Below are 17,555 nucleotides of genomic sequence, written 5' to 3'. Positions count from 1 at the left end.
ACTAAGATTAGCAACATGTCTGGATGAACTAATAATGACATTTTACATGGGACAACACAGGCTATCTGGAAGTACCAAGCAATTCACAATTAAGTAGTTGCTTTGCAGTTCCTTATTAATTTCTCACAGTAAGATATCCGTATCAGTGCTCAAAAAATGAACACTTGCCACCATTTCATTTAAGGTATTGTTTTTGACAAGTAATGCTCTTAGCATAGATAACCTTAGGAGGAATGATAATGTAACTTTCTCCAGAAGAATTTTTTAAAAAGCTGGTACACCCAGAGAAAAAAGAGACTACTTTTTGATTATAAGTCTTAGAAATACTTACTAAAAAACATTAGCAAGAAATACTGAGGGTAAGGATACTGTTTTCAAAAGTTCACACCATCTACTCATACACTACAAACTACAACCTCTTTAACATACAAATTCCCACACCTTGTAACCACATCTTCAATTATCTTATTGATACAATCAATACATTAATTTAAAGCACAGGATAACTACTGAAAAAGTGATCAATTGTGTTTGAGGGGAAACATTACAGCAACTTTGCCACCAGAAGGCATAAAAGTAGAGGTATATCCAGCGAGTAACAATTGTTTTTATTGACAGAAGTAAAAATGAAAGAAATACAAACAAGTCAACATTAAAGTAGGAACACATATTAACAGAGAAATTACAAGGCATACATTGTTGACTGGCATGTTTTTCTGCTTTGATGTGATCACAAGCTACTGAAGAGTGATTCACTTATGCTTATTATAATCCTCTGAAAACATCAATATAATTGCTAGTCAAATTTTAAATAAGATACTGATGGCTTCTGAGGTTGAGAAGAGGGGACTGTAGATTCTTGGATATTATTTTATTGATGTGAAGACCATTTAAACTCTCAGAAAGCTTCCTCTTAAAATAATAATTTGTTCCACACAAATAACTTCATTTAAACTGAAGTGATCCAACTTAAGTTATTTTCTCCCACTGAGAAAAACTCTCTGCATTACCAAAGATTTTCTTAAGACACATTCTTTAAACAGTCCCAATGCAAGTGGAAGCAATATAAATTTGAGAAGTTGTAACTTACTTCAGTCTGACTTGTAGATTATTTGCCAGCTCCTGTTTGGCAGTGGTACATTTCTGTTTAATATCTAACAGTTTTCTGTGATTAGTTAACATAATCATCAGCTGATTTGCATGACTCAAACACAAATCAGGCAGCACAGAAGGATCTTTCAAGTTCTCTGCTCTCTTCTGATTAGCCAAAAATCCCTAGAGGAAAAGAGACAAGTTCGTTACACAAGCTCTGTAACAATTAAAACAGATAGAAGTGATCTATCTTCTCTGTAAGAACGCAAGCATTTTTAAAAACTCACGGTAACCATTGAGGAGTATATCAGAATGTTACATAGAGAATTAAAGTGTCAAAGTTGCTTTCTTTTCATTCTATAATCCAGTCCAAATACATCTTACATTTCCTTCCCGGGTACAAACACAACCTTGTAAAAAATTTACACAACTAACTAACATCAGTGAAAGATCACAAAAGTTAATGCAGCAGAAAAGCAGCTACTATGATTGAAGGGATCAACCATCATTCTAATTTCTGCAAACAACCAGCTTTTTAAGTCTCGCATATGCCAGAAGTTAACATCAATTTAGAGCATATTCAGTACTACTGTGGGCTAAAGAATCTATTTTTTTGCATTAAGAAATTCATACATGAAACTAATTCTTACTTATTTCCACATAGTAATTGGGCACAGTGAAGAATTACCTGTTGTGGATGGTAACAGGCAACCCCTAAAAGGGTGGGGGCAACACAGGGAAGATGGACTGCCTTAGATAAACATTATAGTTGATTACAGGAGGCAACACATATACACAAACACAGAAAAGATAGGGAAGACAAGGGGCTGCTGGCAAAACAACTACTGTCCCAGCCCATTGTCTCCATTATGTTCAACAGGTGAGATAAAATACTGCTGGAAACAGCGTGGTTCTTTAGGCAAGAAAATACCACCCAACAACACCATATTTACCTTTGATTTTGCCCACATTTATATAATCTGACATCATATGCTTAAACATCACAGTAGTCAGTATGTTTGTAGTACTACAAACTGTTTATTAAGCCTTTGTTTTCTTAATAAAGAATTCAAAACCAGACAATAGTTTTAACTGTTTCTTTCTAAAGCTTTCTGAAAACAGTAAACCAGAGTTATACAAACCTGCCAAAAAATGAAACCACTCATTACTGATTTGATATTTAACGTAAAGCAGTCTTGTCATAAGGTGCTATAAAACACATAAGCAAAGTCTGATACAAATATTTATATCCTATTGAAAACAGCACAAAAATCAAAGTATGAAACAATCATATTAAGTGTAATGAAAAGGAAAAAGATCCACACTGAAGATGGAAGAGAATACTGAAGAGTCAACCATTTATTGAACTCTGAGCAACTTATGCACTGAATGAATGAGGACCCACTGGGAAACAAAAGCAGGCTGCAAATGTTAACTGTATTTGTCATCCAAACTAAGTGAATGGAAGACAGAAAAAGTGGGAAGAACTGTTACTGAGATGAAGGACAGCTCTGTCAAAAGAACTTGGGTTGTTTAGTCAAGGAAGACAAAGACATTGAAGAAACATGCTGTGATAATTGTTAGGGAATTGCCAAGCACCAAAACAAAAGGCAGTGTAAGGCATGAAAGCATATAGATTTGAACTAGCCAAGAATACTTTCAGATATGAGATTAACAGATGTTTATAAACATTAGGACAATCAGATCCTATACAACTTTGCAACAGGAATAGAGAAGTCAAGAAAATAATTGCTTTTAAATAGCAGCTCAGTAAGCTTTAGAGATGAATCACATGGCATAGAGCCTGAATTTACAAAAAGCTGGACACAGTGAGCTAGAAAATCCCTTCCAGCTTTACTTTCAGTTCCAAAAGGCTATTTACAAATTTGGGTATCTTTTGCCATTTCTGTATCTGTGGACCCGTCTTTAAAACGAAATTTAAACTAAAATTACCTAGTATGCAAATCAAAAGAAAAAAATCTCAGCATATTACAAAAAGGTCAGTTAAGAAAAATTGCAGTAAACTTAAAAAACAGTCTGCATAAAAATCTAAAAATGGTGAAGCGCAAGGTTTTAATTATATTGAAAAACACAGATGAGGACTTGTGTATTTTTAAAGGTAGTGCTCACAATCTGTATGATAACTTTTAATATTCAGTGTTATCTGAATATTAAAAAAAAAAAATCTAAAAAATTAGAGAGGCTCCAAGTTTTCTAGAGGCATACTCTTATTACATAATGCCACCTACTGACCACAGTTCTGTATGCTTATATTACACATCCCAGCTTCCACAGAGAAAAAGAGTTTTTTAATTTAACAAAACAGGTTTCCATATTAAACTTTAGGGTCTGGAGATCAACTATTCATCTACATAACTCAGGATGTAATTTTTCATACAGAAGACTGTCTAATGGTCAGTTAATTGAAAAGGCTGACTGGAAGCAAAATAAATCTTAAAGCAGGTCCAGGAACAAGCAAATTAATAAGCAGTGAGGCTTTCTAGCAGCAGATGGCTTTGTTCCATGGGATGTTTGGTTTGAATTATAATAATGAAACTGAGGTTGGAATAGAAAGTCAACTTAGAACATCATCTTTTTCTGGCCTGGGGAAAATAAGCCTACAGCTTCCAATACAAATATTGCCAATAGGATTGCTGTTAAGATGTTGTTCCTTACCCTTATTCTATAAAGTACCTCCACTTCTTTATTAACAGAAACAGTTCACTCCTGGAAGGTGTGATGTAAAGGAAAATTATGTAAGCTTTTTTTCAGGTAACACTGAATACTAAAAGTTATACAAATTGTGAGCACTACCTTTAAATATACACATCCTCATCTATGTTTTTAAATATAAATAAATCCTTGCACTTCACCATTCTTAGATTTCTATGCAGACTATCATTCCAATAACATGATACCAGCTCTAATATCTTACAAGCATCTAATTTTTTTTCCAAACAGTATCCGAACAACTGCTAAAACTGGTATGAAAATACTTCCTAAAGGCTCAAATATAAAAATCAAGGACTAATGTAGTACACATCAAGGAATTATGTAGTACACATAATCACTTGTTTAACCACAAACATTTAATTTACTGAAACTTAAAAAAACAAACACACTATCACATTCTATCTGACCATTCTTAAAAACTCTTGTATCCTAAGTGAAGGAATAGACAATTTATAAAAATGCAAGACACAGATGAAGATTTGAAAGCTAAAGTCTCTGACAAGTCTTCAAAAGGTACAAATGCCAAATATACAGCAGTGTTTAAATAAGATGACAAAGTATCTTTCCAACTGACTTTCAGGCATCTCACTCAAAAGTGGGATTTGTAAACTTGAGGAGCGAAGAGGGAAAACATAACTAAAATCACCACTCACAGCATTGGGCAAGCAAGTGGAGTGATGGAAGAGTAGCTTTTCCATCATGCTAAATTCCCTTGGATTTAGCACTGGTCTACAACATAAATGCTGCAAGACTGAGAAGCAGCACAAACATGTCTAAACTTACTCATTTAAATTATCTGAAGACAGGCTCCAGTTTTTAAACAGTACTGCCAGAAGTACTGGTAGCACTTGATTTATGTATCAGCCAGAAAATAGGAGGCAACATTGTTCACTTACCCTACTAATAATATACCAGCGTGCAAGCAGAAATCAGAAACCCATGTCTTTCTTTGTGGTCCCAGTTCTGATGCAATGGTGAAAATCTGAACATCAGATAATGACTACATACAGATTTAATATACTTCCAGTTGCAAACAAGGCCTTAAAGGACAATCTTAGGTATAAAGTTAACTGAGGCTCTTCACAAAAACTGTAGTTATTAAAGAATTTTTCATATGGCACTGTAATTTAAAAAATAGGAGCTATATATTTTACGTTTAAAATAGTCTTTAATCACATTTCTTAACACTTCAAATGAAACCGTTCAGTGCAGGCACACTCTCTCTCCTTACTACAAGCCTGGTGATTGACCATTAAGGATGTCACCTCTTCCCTGATCCTGTATTGTTGAGTGATAACTTATGAAGGACTCAGTATTTCCCTTCAAATTTAAATTTGACCTACTCATCTCTTATTTCATATCTCCAACTGAAGTTCTGACCTTCTAGTTGTTTTTTATATTTCTATACCATAAAAATAACAGAAAAGCCCTCAAACTCAAACCTGAAAGTCACCAATTTTTTAAAGTTCTGAAATATATGATGCAGAAAGGTCATAACTCTCCTTTTCAGCTCGGAAAATAAAACAACATGCTCCCTCAGAACAAGAAAAGCTAACTGCATGGAGTTGCACATGAGCTAAATACGACCACCAAGATAAAGGATAAGAGAACAGTGGAGCAGTTCACCAACTGCCTAGTGTTATTTGTTTGATTGTGGATCTAGTCAAAGGTCAAAAGATGATGACATACTAAGAACAAACCAATGAACTGGTTAGCATGACAGGAAGTACTCAGGGCATGGCACCTGGGTATGATGCCAACTTTATGCATCATTTTTTTTCCAATTATTGAGGTTTTGTACATTTCTGTCTTGCATTTAAAGAGAAGTTGGATGAACTAGCAAAGATGAAAAAAATCACAGCATCCAGGTCCCCAGTATATATAATAAAATCATAGAATGGTTTGGGTTGAAAAGGACTTTAAGACCATCTAGTTCTAAATTCCCTGCCATGGGCACGGACACCTTCCACTAGATCAGGTTGCTTAAAGCCCCATCCAGCCTGACAAACACTTCCAGGGAGGGGGCATCCACAGCCTCTCTGGGCAACCTGTTCCAGTGTCTTACCATCCTCACAGTAAAGTATTTCTTCTTTATATCTAACCTAAATCTGCCTTTCTTCAAGTGTTACCCCTTATCCTATCACTACACTCCCAGATAAAGAGTCCCTCCCCATCTTTCCTGTAGGTCACCTTTAGGTACTGGAAGGCCACTATAAGGTCTCCCCAGAGCCTTCTCCAGGCTGAACAACCCCAACTCTCTCAGTCTGTCCTCACAAAGGAGGTGCTCCAGACCCCTGATCATCTTTGTGGCCTCCTCTGGACCTGCTCAAGCAGGCCCATGTCCTTCTTACATTGAGGGCCCCAGAGCTGAACAAGGTACTCCATGTGGGGGTCTCACGAAAGCAGAGAACAGGGCAAGAAGCACCTCCCTCGACCAGCTGGCCACACTTCTCTTGAAGCAACTGCAAACTACAGGCTGTCTTTGATGGTCTACCTTTGGCAAAAAGTTATCTGCTCTTAAATGTAGCCGTATACCAGGTAGAATTCAGACAAATTTGACAGAGATATGTACAGGCAGATACTAATATTTAAACCAGATGTCTTGCTTAAGCTAAGAATACTCATTAAAAACATCAATTTTCAAATAAGCTTTAAAATAAATATCTACACAGTTTATAGCTGTTGGACATCGTCATCAGATCCTGTTTTTATTAGCAGATTTCTACATAAACGTTGAAAATGTTACACTAATACCGCACAACCTGTCTGTAAACCATTCACTAGCTTTAACAAGATATAGCTTAACACAAGAAATATCCTAGAAGTTGTTTTCAAAGTTTTAAAATTTTATCATATTTTGACTCTTACTCATGCAGAAAAAAAATTATAAAACCAAAATAAACTAGATGTATTCTATTTCAGAAACAATACCATATACTGATGTATCTCAGAAGTCAGCAAAGTTTTACACTGTTGTTTTTACAAGAATGTCGATTAGCTAAATTGTTATTAAATATATTTTTCCAAATTATAACCAAGAGAAAGTTGATAGAAATGCTTTAGCTACAAAAATATATAGCTTAATATGCAGTTGACAGTTACAGTGAACTACAGCTCTACATCTTCCTAGTGCATTAAGTCTATGATAGTTTTGTAAGATATATTTATTTTGTAGACTGGCTTTTTCTCCAATACAGATGAAGTGACAAAAATATAAGCCCTATATGTACGTTCCGGTGCTGTCCACTGATGCATTTTCAGCTAGTTTGATGTTTTAAAAAAAATTCAGTGTGGTAGGTCTTCAGAGCTGAAAACATAACTACAGGATGTAAAAACCTATCAATATTTAAATTTCAAATTACTATGAATATAGCACCTTTCTGAGCATCTCCAGTGTGATATGTTGAAAACCATCTTGTGTTGACATGCAATTGTTTTGTTGTAATTTTTAACAGCATACACATATCTAAAAATCTACTATCTTCCAATATTGCACACACAAATGTGTATTACCTGAGCAAGTTCTTTTTGTTCATTCACCAGTCTGCTGCAGCTTGCTATCATCTGGTCCAATGCATAGAGTCTATCCTCAAGGCCTTTAATAGCCTTCATGTTCTGATTATCTAGTTTGGCGATAGTTTGGCGACATTCTGCCAGAAAGGGTTGGATGATCTTGGGATCAAGCTAAAAAAAAAAAAGTAAAAAATGTTTATTAGCAGTTGACATACTGAAACATGGTGTGAGCTAGCTAAACGATTTTTTATAACTTTTTTTTTTTTTAATCTAATGTTTGCCTACATCTGTCATCTGTTTCTGACTTCTGAGTTAATGTCTGGATTTTGTATCACAGCATGAACTTCTCTGAAATACTCCAACCAGACCATCATAGAAACCAGGATCCTTCCAAGGGGAAGGAACATTAGTTGAGGGGACAAGGCAGGTGTGTGGGGAACACGCAGTTTAAAGCTAAGGGACACAGTCTACCCTGGAACAGAGACCATACAGCTACAATCAAAACAACTGATGAATGTGACTCAGTGGAAAGTGCAGTAGGGAGGATGATGGGAAAAGGTTGCAAGACCCATTAGCCTTTTCCAACTAAATGAACATTTTAATTGATTCCTTAGACAAGCAGATCAGTTCTAAGAAACTGGAAAACAAGCTATGGAGAAGGAATATATTTGTGATACTTTTTGCTAAGGTTTTTCCTAATAAAAAACACATTAAAAAAATTATTTCATCATATTCTTTCACAGGCCACTACCCAGAAAGAAGTGCTTGAAATATTATGAGGCTACAAATGTACATAGATATTAAGGATGGCTCTTTCGCTGTAAGAGTAGTGAAATAAATTAAGTCTTTATTTCCTTAGTTCTAAAAACGACATACGTAATTGTGACATCTTATGTAGGACAGAGTTTAGTGTAAACTTGGTATATATTAGTTAGGAACATAGTAAGAGTTATTAGGTGTTAGCAGACTATGAACAAATTTGCCCAAATTTATCTGAAACAGTTATGGTATGCCATCTATTATATGAGAATCTAGTGAAAAGGAGACTATTCTGTGAGGGCATACTAGCTATCACAGCACCGGCTTCTTTCATCAACATGCAGGATTTACGCCACTTACAGAGCCCACAAATTAACCCTCAAAGACACTTGTATGACTCAATATTAATATAAATAAAAGTACTATTTTTCCCTCAATCTATTATTTAGCTTCATAAAAGCTTTCACACACAGCACATGTTCATTCTGGAAAGACCCCTTCGGGGTATAGAGAGAGGAACCTGAAGAAGAAAAGCATTACAAATTAAAGAAAAACTACAAAGAATACATCTTTCATTCTCTTCAAACAAACAAAAACCCCCAAAACAAAACAAACCTCACAAGGGGAAGTACCAAAACTTGGCACTTAGCCCAGAACTTTTCAGAATAAGTAATTAATGCCATTATTAATGTGACAAAGTATGTTGAAGTTCTCTGAAAATGGCAAAGGCTAATTTTTACTATGTTATGAATGGCCTTACGAGTCTTGGTCTTTCTCAAGTGAATTGTCCATCTTCAAGAACCAGTAATAAAAACAGTCTCTGAGATTAAACCAGATTGTTTTTCTAGGATCATTTTCATTGCCATCCTATTCAGGATTCCACCCCTGTGGCACTCTGAATTATTCCACTGCAGTGTCTAGAACAGTTTCTTAACAGACAAAATACTAAAGAATAATACGGTAGGTTTTCCCTGTTTACATTAATAAACTAATTGTTTTATCTCTTTTTATAAAGAATGCCTATTCCTCTCATTCCACCCTGTAATTTATTTCCTCCATCCATCCTTTTTATCCCATTTTTGACCTAATTGCATCTGTAGCACTCACCTCTACTTTCACTGGTAGATAATACTGCTCTCCTCATCTTTAAAAGTCTCTTCCTTTTCTAGCCTTTTATTTAAGGGGCTATGACAGCACTTAACAGAAACATCTGGTTAGTTCCTACCTACACACTACTTTTACTGCAGCCAAGGTTTCTGCAATGAGAAGTCATTCTGTAGAAACACCTAGAGGCTAGAAGAACCAGATACCTAGCAGCACTCAGTGCAACAACAGTTCTGCCAAGACTACCTGTACCAGAGGTATAAAGCTCATACTCTGATGCTTTACACTTTCATGAAAATCTTACCTGAATTGAGTTTCAAGAAGAATTGCAATCACAAACCATTTATATGGTTTGTATTTCCAAGGAAAGAGCACAGGGAAAATGCAGGAAAAAAAAAAGTTAGTGCCATTTTATCCTAGCTTGCTATGTTAAAGTGTCATCTCAAATAAATGTTAAAAGAACAATTATGTTACAAGATATTTATTTAGTATTTTCTTTTCTTTTTTAGCTACAGGCCAATTCTGTTTCCAAACTAATTCTAAATTAACAGTAGGCAAAGAGTCAATCCTTTGTCTGTGCTGCTATTGAAATAAGAGTAAATTAATGTTTTCCTAAGGAAAAGTAGAAACTATTATTTCAAAGCTTTGGGTTTTTTATGAACCAGAATAGATCAAGATTGATCAATCACAGTTGTTCTGGTGGTGGCCAGAATAGCCTAAAGCATTCTCCCTACCCGCCAATTCTGCTTATGTCAAGAAAACAGAAAGGAAATTCATTTTTACAGGGGCAAACACACTTTCTCCCTGCAAAAATCAGCTGAAGTTAAAAAACAATTACAATAGTGGAAACAAAGGATTTCTGACTAGTCTTCGATAAGGCAAGGACAGAGAAGCACACAATTACAAGACAGCCTCTCTAAAGCATGTGATTTATGTCAGATAAGACTACAAGATGATTAAAAAAGGTAAAGTATTTAAAGTGGTTATTTTATAATTTTTCTATCTTTAGTATCACTACAATTTATTTGGAAGCAACTGTTTAATGTCTGTGTCTGAAAATACTGATTTTTAAGAGACATTACATTTGTGCCCTATGTAGAAAGTAAATTTATTCTCTCACAACCTTGTTTTTTTAAAAAAAGCTCCTTGTAGCATTACTGGACAAACAAAGACAGAGGATCGTCTCTGACTTCAGCAATTTGGAAATCTTTCACACAAAACTGAATATTGTTTTTCCTAAAGAATAACACTTGTTAAGTCCGATTTTTCTCTTATCCTTTCCTGTACAGCTAAAATTTAGACAGCTCAAAATCTTAAGCAGCTCTTAATATTAAGCCCAACTCTCCAACTACTTTTAAGAAAGAAATTAAAAATGTACAGAACTGACCACATCATAACAGATGGGATTTAGACATAACTGAGACAGTCTTCCAGTCCTACCTTACAAAGCAAATAGTGTCAAAGACAACAGAAACTGTTTTCTTTGTTCAAGGTATGTTGAGTGATAATAGTATAAAATTATACATATACAAACACAGCTAGACAATGTAAGAAATACAAGCTACAGTGAAAGCAAAGGAGGAAATCTCTAGGCAAAAGGGTTTGAAAAGGTTATAATATAATGCTCACAGGTTAAAATAATAATTTAGAAAGTAAATGAAGTGAGCAATGTTTTAGTCTACCAACAGCAGAAAAACAAACCGACATGTTGGGCTTTTCTGAGCAGATCTGTATCAGCTAATAAGGAATGCAGATATAGATAGGGTATGTAAATTTATAACAATTAACCACATGAATTTGTTCTATATTTTAATAAAGACTTCAGCATTTTTAACACAAATAACATTAACTTTGGTTCAGTAAATTCTTTAATTTCATTATAAGCATAACTTCTATGAAAAAGGCAGAGAAAGAAGACACTTTGCTCTTCAAGAAACTACTGGCTTTCCAACAAGAACGGTTATTTGAGAAACAAGCAAGATAACAAGCAGTCACTGAAATTATACATTTTCCTACAGGTCAAATTCTTAACACTCAAGAACTTTTAAAATACTTTCCCCACTCCCACCCCAGACACAGTCTCTGCTGTGGTCTTCATTCAGAAAGTTATCTGAGAAACAACAAGTTACAAAAAATTAAGTCACTTCAAAAGCACCAGCGTCTGGAAAATAAACAATAACATTCAATGTAATATAATTTGATTTTTAAAAAAATTGTTAACTTACCCTGCTCATAGAATCAAAACACTTTCTGACCAGTGATTCAACATCATTAGGTCTATCTTGAACATTAATCCAATCTAACAAAGACACATTGAAGGAAGGCTGATCATCATCTTTCAATTCTACTGATGTTTCAGTGTCCTGGACAGTAGCATTTTGACCAGATTCCTTATCTTTTACATTTTCAGGATCTGTGCCTTCCAAAGCTGAATGTTCAACTGACTTGCAAAATGAGGCTAACATTGATTTATTGTTTGCTTTAGTTATATCAGAATAAAGCGCTAATTCAGCAGATTTCCCATCCTCAGTTTCTTCACTTTCTGCGCCTCCATGCTCAGCTGAAGAATCCAGTCTTCCTAAACACTCTCTGTAACTATGTCTCGTTAGGCACTCCAGCAGTGGTATCTTGGCCATGATAGAAACAGCAGAACCCAAGCTTTTTAAAAAAAGGGTGAAAAGAAACACACATCAGTATCTAGAAGCCAATGTAACATAAGAACTTAGATACTAACCACCCATAATAAAGTACCATTCATTTTACAATTAAAGCAGGTTTCAAAATGAATTTGATAACTACTCCTTCCAAAATTCTGTGTTCAGTAGCAACATCATGAGAGGACAGCTAAAGTAGTTACAGTTTTTGCTCTCATCCACTGCTTAATATGAACGCTCCTAAACTCCCAAGCAAGCTTATGTTTATAATGCAATGAAAAAAGGACAATTTGACACATGCCACGAAGAAACACCCACAAAACTGGGACTTCTATGTTTCCAATCTGCATGGATGCCAATGCTGATTAGCAAAGATTGAGTGCCTTCTGGTTGACCACTTTTGCAGAGTTTGAATAGTTTATATATATCTGGTAAAGGCTATTAAATTTAACTTTTTTTTTTTTTTAAAAAAGTAAAACATATTTATGCTTTATTTCTTAAAGTATCCAACATTCACTTACATTCTATTAGGCAAAGCACTCCCAGGAATACTGTAACATCCAGAAAGATGTCAAAGATTTTCCTTCAAGTAACATCCAGAGTTTGCAGGATAAAAGTATACACATGCACCCCCCCTCAAAAGTATACATTTATACCCAAAGTTTGTGTTATTACTCATACATAAATCATCATTCTTAATATCTGCTTAAGTTTATTAAATTATTCGAAGTGCAAATATGTATTTAAAAATGTTGATTAATGTCTATATTTATTAACTAGCTATTTCTAGTGCACAGTTGGAAGGACTCCAGCTCTGAAACAGCTGTTCATTAACAAGCATATCTTCCATATAATTCAATATAGATTTCTGTGCTGATGAATACAAGGAAAAAGTGTCAGTTAAAAAAATGACTAGCATAGAACAGAAAGAATGTTCTCCGAGACACATATTGAAACTAACAAATATATGCTTAATTAGAACTAGCACCAGACATACAACACTCAAAAGATAAGTTTAAAATATAGTAACTTTGTAGATTGAAGCTGAATTTAATGGCAAACTTACTGTGTAAGTTTCAACTTGATATCATCTATAGACTGCAAATAGCTTGAATATACATTTTCAAACTTGAAAAGTAGCTTTTGGTAAGAGTATGTACAATCTTCCAAGTTTGCCATTATGGCAGCCCAGCCTTGATGCTGAAGATGTTCATCATGAACAAGACCTTCACAAAAGGAGCAAAGTTTCTTGGCAACCTCATACATTTCCTACAAAAAAAACCAACAAAAAACCCACCTCAAGTGATTTGTATTTTGTTGTCTGATTATTGTGGTAACTATAAAAAACACTCCAGTGAGACATTTAGAAAATATTAACATAAAAAGTGTTAAAAGACAGCTAAAAAGTTGTACACCTTAAAACAATCAGAAATAACAAAACTTGCTTTATTCTTTAATAAAAAAAATTAGATGACAGAAAACATAGACAATTTACTGAGAAGTATCTTCATAACAGCAGGTGAAAGTTGCAGTTCCAAAAAACCCCTTATAAAATTAATTAAATGGTGCTAATATAAAATATTCAGTGCATACATACATGAATAATAATGCTTAATTTAATCTGATAGAAGTAGCTGGCAAACAAGGTCTATTAGGGAGAAAACTACTGTGCCAAGCAGAAGCTCAGAACAAAACAATGAATTACAGGATCAGTCAGCAGAAGCGCAGGTGCATCAGATGCAAAAAAAGATGCATGAGGAAAATGGCAGGGCAGATAATTGAAGTCTTCCACTGATTAATAAATCAAACACAACGTGATAAGCAGTGCAGAGCATCCACAAAACTCTAAAACACACCCTGAAACTTGGTATATGCAAGCCAAACAGAAAAGCTTTTCTCTCACAAGAACTAGATGACACAAAGGCATTTTATTGCCATAAGAAAGTGAGAATTTAATTACCACCCAACTTGGCAGAGTCAAAAGAGAGACCTACATATGACAAGTACCATATCTTACTGAAAGTGCACTAACAAGTGCCTATTATATTCAAATCCAAAGTTATAACTAGCAGGAAGAGTAACTATTTTAAGTTTATCAATTAAAAAAAAAACCCCAAACACCAAGCTGTCCCACTCAAAAGGCCTACTACTCAAACACCAAAATGAGCAAGTAAAACAAGTGTCATACAATAAATCCTTCAACTCAATACTTTATCAGTAACATACTACATGGAAAATATTCTCCTGAGCACACTTGTATGATGGGGTTTAGTATCTACCTACCCTCCAAGAAAGAAAATCTTACTACTTTTTGCAGTTTGAACATACTCTTAAACTAGGACTGAACACATTATTTTCTTCTGCTATAATACATGTGAGAAAACCATGCATGGACAAACAAATTATACAAATACAGTGAGAAAGCAGTGCTAAAAACCCAACACATCAGTGTATTTCAGAATGCTGCTGAACACAGTTAGCAGCACAGATGAAGACACAGAAAACTTAGAGCCCAACAACACTTCCCAAAATAAACTACAAAACTGCAGAGCATTTTATCCAGATATTTCAGGATTAATATTGACAAAACCTGAAAGTTATAAACACCCTCTTTGGGTTTTTGTTTTGGGTTTTGTTTGTTTTTTAAGAAGTCCAAACCTTGTCTCAAACAGCATGACAGAATTTCACTGTCCTTCAAATCACTGGTACCTAAGCTATCAGCAGATGAACAACAGACATACAAACACATGCAACTCCAAAGAAATCAAAAGCTATTCCAAACTTCTATTACTTTGTAGTAAAGATGATATTTGTCATCCTGTTTCCAGAATTTTGGTCACTTTCTGTGTACATGAGAATAAGGATTTCTCGTTTGCAAAGAACAGTTGCTTCATTTGCTGCATGAGCTCTTACTTAAGTCAGAAATCAACCAGCAACACAACTGGGACCGTATCCAAGTAGTGCTGAAAACTGCAAGTCATTTCCTTCTGACTAGCTCCAGTTTGTCTATACAATTTAAATTCATATAAGCTGACTAATACAATATTGACAACGTGAACATTTGGGGCTTTTGTTTTCTTAAATTCACTTTGTATACAAGTTATTAAAAGGCACATTCCACTGCACATGAAAATGCAGAATTACTGCTTCTTCAATTATCATATTAAAAGCTAAGAGCAGATTGTTTTACACCGTGGTATACTAAAAAATACACCCAAAAAATGAAACTGAAAAGGTAACCAAATGTCCCCATTATGTTCTAATGTATGTCCTGGAAATGTACACAAGCATTTTACTTTCAACTCACAAACACTATTCTCTTACCAGAGTCAAACTTCCTCCAAACTGCTGGCAATAATTCCAGAAGTGAGACCATATGCAGAAACACACATTAATTTGTGGACTAAAAGAATATAAGCCATCTACAAAATCAAAACTGATCATAAAGTCTTTTTATGCAATTTCTTCAAGCGAGTATCACAGTTTACCAGGGACTGGACTTGTACCACCTTCAAACAAAAATATTTCTTTAAAACCGCTGTGTAGAGGCTCTTGCCACTTCTATTTTCCTTTGAACAAACTCACTTAGCATGGCACATCTCAAATGTCTAATAAGGAAATGTATACAATAGGCTTGATACGACCAGACTTTCTGCCCCGAGACACACTCTTCAGTGTTTCCTTTTGTAGCTGTATCTATTTATTGCATTCACAATGGAAGTGAAAAGTTACAAGTTTGCGTTGTCCTATGAAGCTTTATTACACATCATAAACCTAGGTATCATCAATTTAAGATTTTAGTTTTAACAAGGTTGCTTTCTCAGCAAAACACTTTCAAACACAAAACAGAAGTCACAAGTTACCAAATTTCAGTAGAGAGAAAAAAAAATCATTACAATTGAGATCACTTGTTATGCTACTGATGACCAGCACTGACACTTTGTATCTAGGAGTCTAACCTGTGTTGATTTACCCAAATTTAACCAAATCAGAGCTTGTGTCCCAGCAGGCTGACTCCTAGAAAAGTGAGAGTAAACAGTATTTCCCAGAGCAGCAAATTTTATTTTTTTTTTTTTTTAGAAACCATGTAACAGAAGGGCATTCTTCTAAGTGTCAGGATATGCTACATAACAGACACATGCCCAAAGAAACTGTTACAGGAAAATAAAAATACCCCAATGCCATCTAAGTATTCAACCAGGCATTCACTGTCAGATGAGCTGCAGCTCCTTGTTGTACACACAGGAGACACGAACATTAAGCCAAAAAATCCCCTTATGAAAGCAATCATAAATACAATACTGAGACATAAAAGATTTTTTTCCAAACTTTTTAGAGCTCAAACTAAACTAACATGAGGCTCAAAATTCATTAGCCTGAAAACATGACTAAGTTTGTTTCAAGTAACATTTTCAAAGCTACCTGTAAGTTAATACACAACAAGTCAAATTGTACAACTGAACAGACATGACTGTTTCAGGGCACACAGGCAAGACATTGCAACAGCATTCCTTATCATCATCCTCCCAAAATTATTTTCACATATGTATTCCAAGCGTCAAAGAAATTCTCTCTGAGTAGTGGGGGCAAGCAGTAGAAGTCCATCTGCATGGATGAACCCAAATGCAATCAAGAGTCCACAAGAACCCAGTACTGCTTTTGATGCTGATTCCTTAGGCAGTATCAAGAAAAAGCTTATTATATTCAAATAATAAAAAATACTACTCTAAATTCAGGGGTCCAAGTAGATGGCTAGAACAAAGTTCAAACGACATGGAGTAACTATGTCTATCAGAGCTATTTCAGTCTTAAGCAGATATCAGTGCAGGGAGCAAGAACACTATGTTAAAACATTATTTTATTTTTTAATGCTGCATGGAGGGGTCAGAAAGGAAATACCACTTCAGTCAATCACAGGATTGACTACAACATTTCTAAAATGCATCACTACAACATTTCCAAATACAAGGGTGTGCAGCAAGAAAATGAAGTGGTGAAGCTGTTTGCTTCCTTTGGAGTATTTATGTAGCTTAAAAGTAGTTAATTAAAAACTAACTATACAGATACATCTTTCTCATCTTTCTGTCACTACTGAAATACATCTTCAAGTGATTTGGCTTGTTCTTCCTACCATCTCCGTAGACTACATTTCTGGGTAGACATCCTCAGGCTACTTTAGAAGGATCAAGACTGATCTATTTCACATAACTGGTATGCCTGTATGCAGAAAAGAATTAAGCAGCAATCTGCTAAATGAATGAAGTCTAAAAACTGAATTCTGTCAGGCATATAAATAAAGGCCTGCAATCAAACATATGTTTTAACACTTCTCAGTAAAGTTGCCAGATCCAGCACTGAAATTGAAACCTGCCTAACAACAGGCTTGCTTTTGTCATTGATTTTTCACAGATCCACTGAAGGGTAATTGGCAGACACCCAATGGTTCACAGAGCACAAAAATTAATTTCAGTTGCCTTGTAGAGTTATGTCCATCTTACTCAGCTACACCACCATACCTAGAACACTGACAGCTTCACCGTACCACTGGAATGCGAACCTCAAGAAGCACCACTACCAGTAGACCAACCCAGGCTAATTCTCAATTTGCTGTTATATTTAAGAGTAACTAAAGGCATCTTCACTTCCTAATTTGTCAAGAAATTCACAGGCCCACCTGTGATTTTTATCTTTGGCTGGGTG

At 35.0% G+C, this 17,555-nt stretch overlaps 1 protein-coding gene across 2 annotated transcripts in view; it reads right to left on the bottom strand.

Moving 5' to 3' along the window:
* RB1CC1 (RB1 inducible coiled-coil 1) overlaps window positions 1-17,555 on the bottom strand; it is a 76,626-nt gene that overhangs the window by 35,425 nt on the left and 23,646 nt on the right. For both annotated transcript variants that reach the window (XM_074898961.1, XM_074898962.1), the window contains exons 6-9: window positions 12,922-13,124; window positions 11,427-11,859; window positions 7,339-7,509; window positions 1,091-1,275 (exon numbers count right to left, since the gene is read on the bottom strand). In XM_074898961.1, the coding sequence (XP_074755062.1) occupies window positions 1,091-1,275; window positions 7,339-7,509; window positions 11,427-11,859; window positions 12,922-13,124 (992 nt within the window). The remainder of the gene's footprint in view (window positions 1-1,090; window positions 1,276-7,338; window positions 7,510-11,426; window positions 11,860-12,921; window positions 13,125-17,555) is intronic.

Source organism: Athene noctua, chromosome 2 (genome assembly GCF_965140245.1).
Source record: "Athene noctua chromosome 2, bAthNoc1.hap1.1, whole genome shotgun sequence".
NCBI lineage: Eukaryota > Metazoa > Chordata > Aves > Strigiformes > Strigidae > Athene > Athene noctua.
Note: the sequence above shows the minus strand (reverse complement) of the source record. Positions and strands in the feature narration are given on the sequence as shown.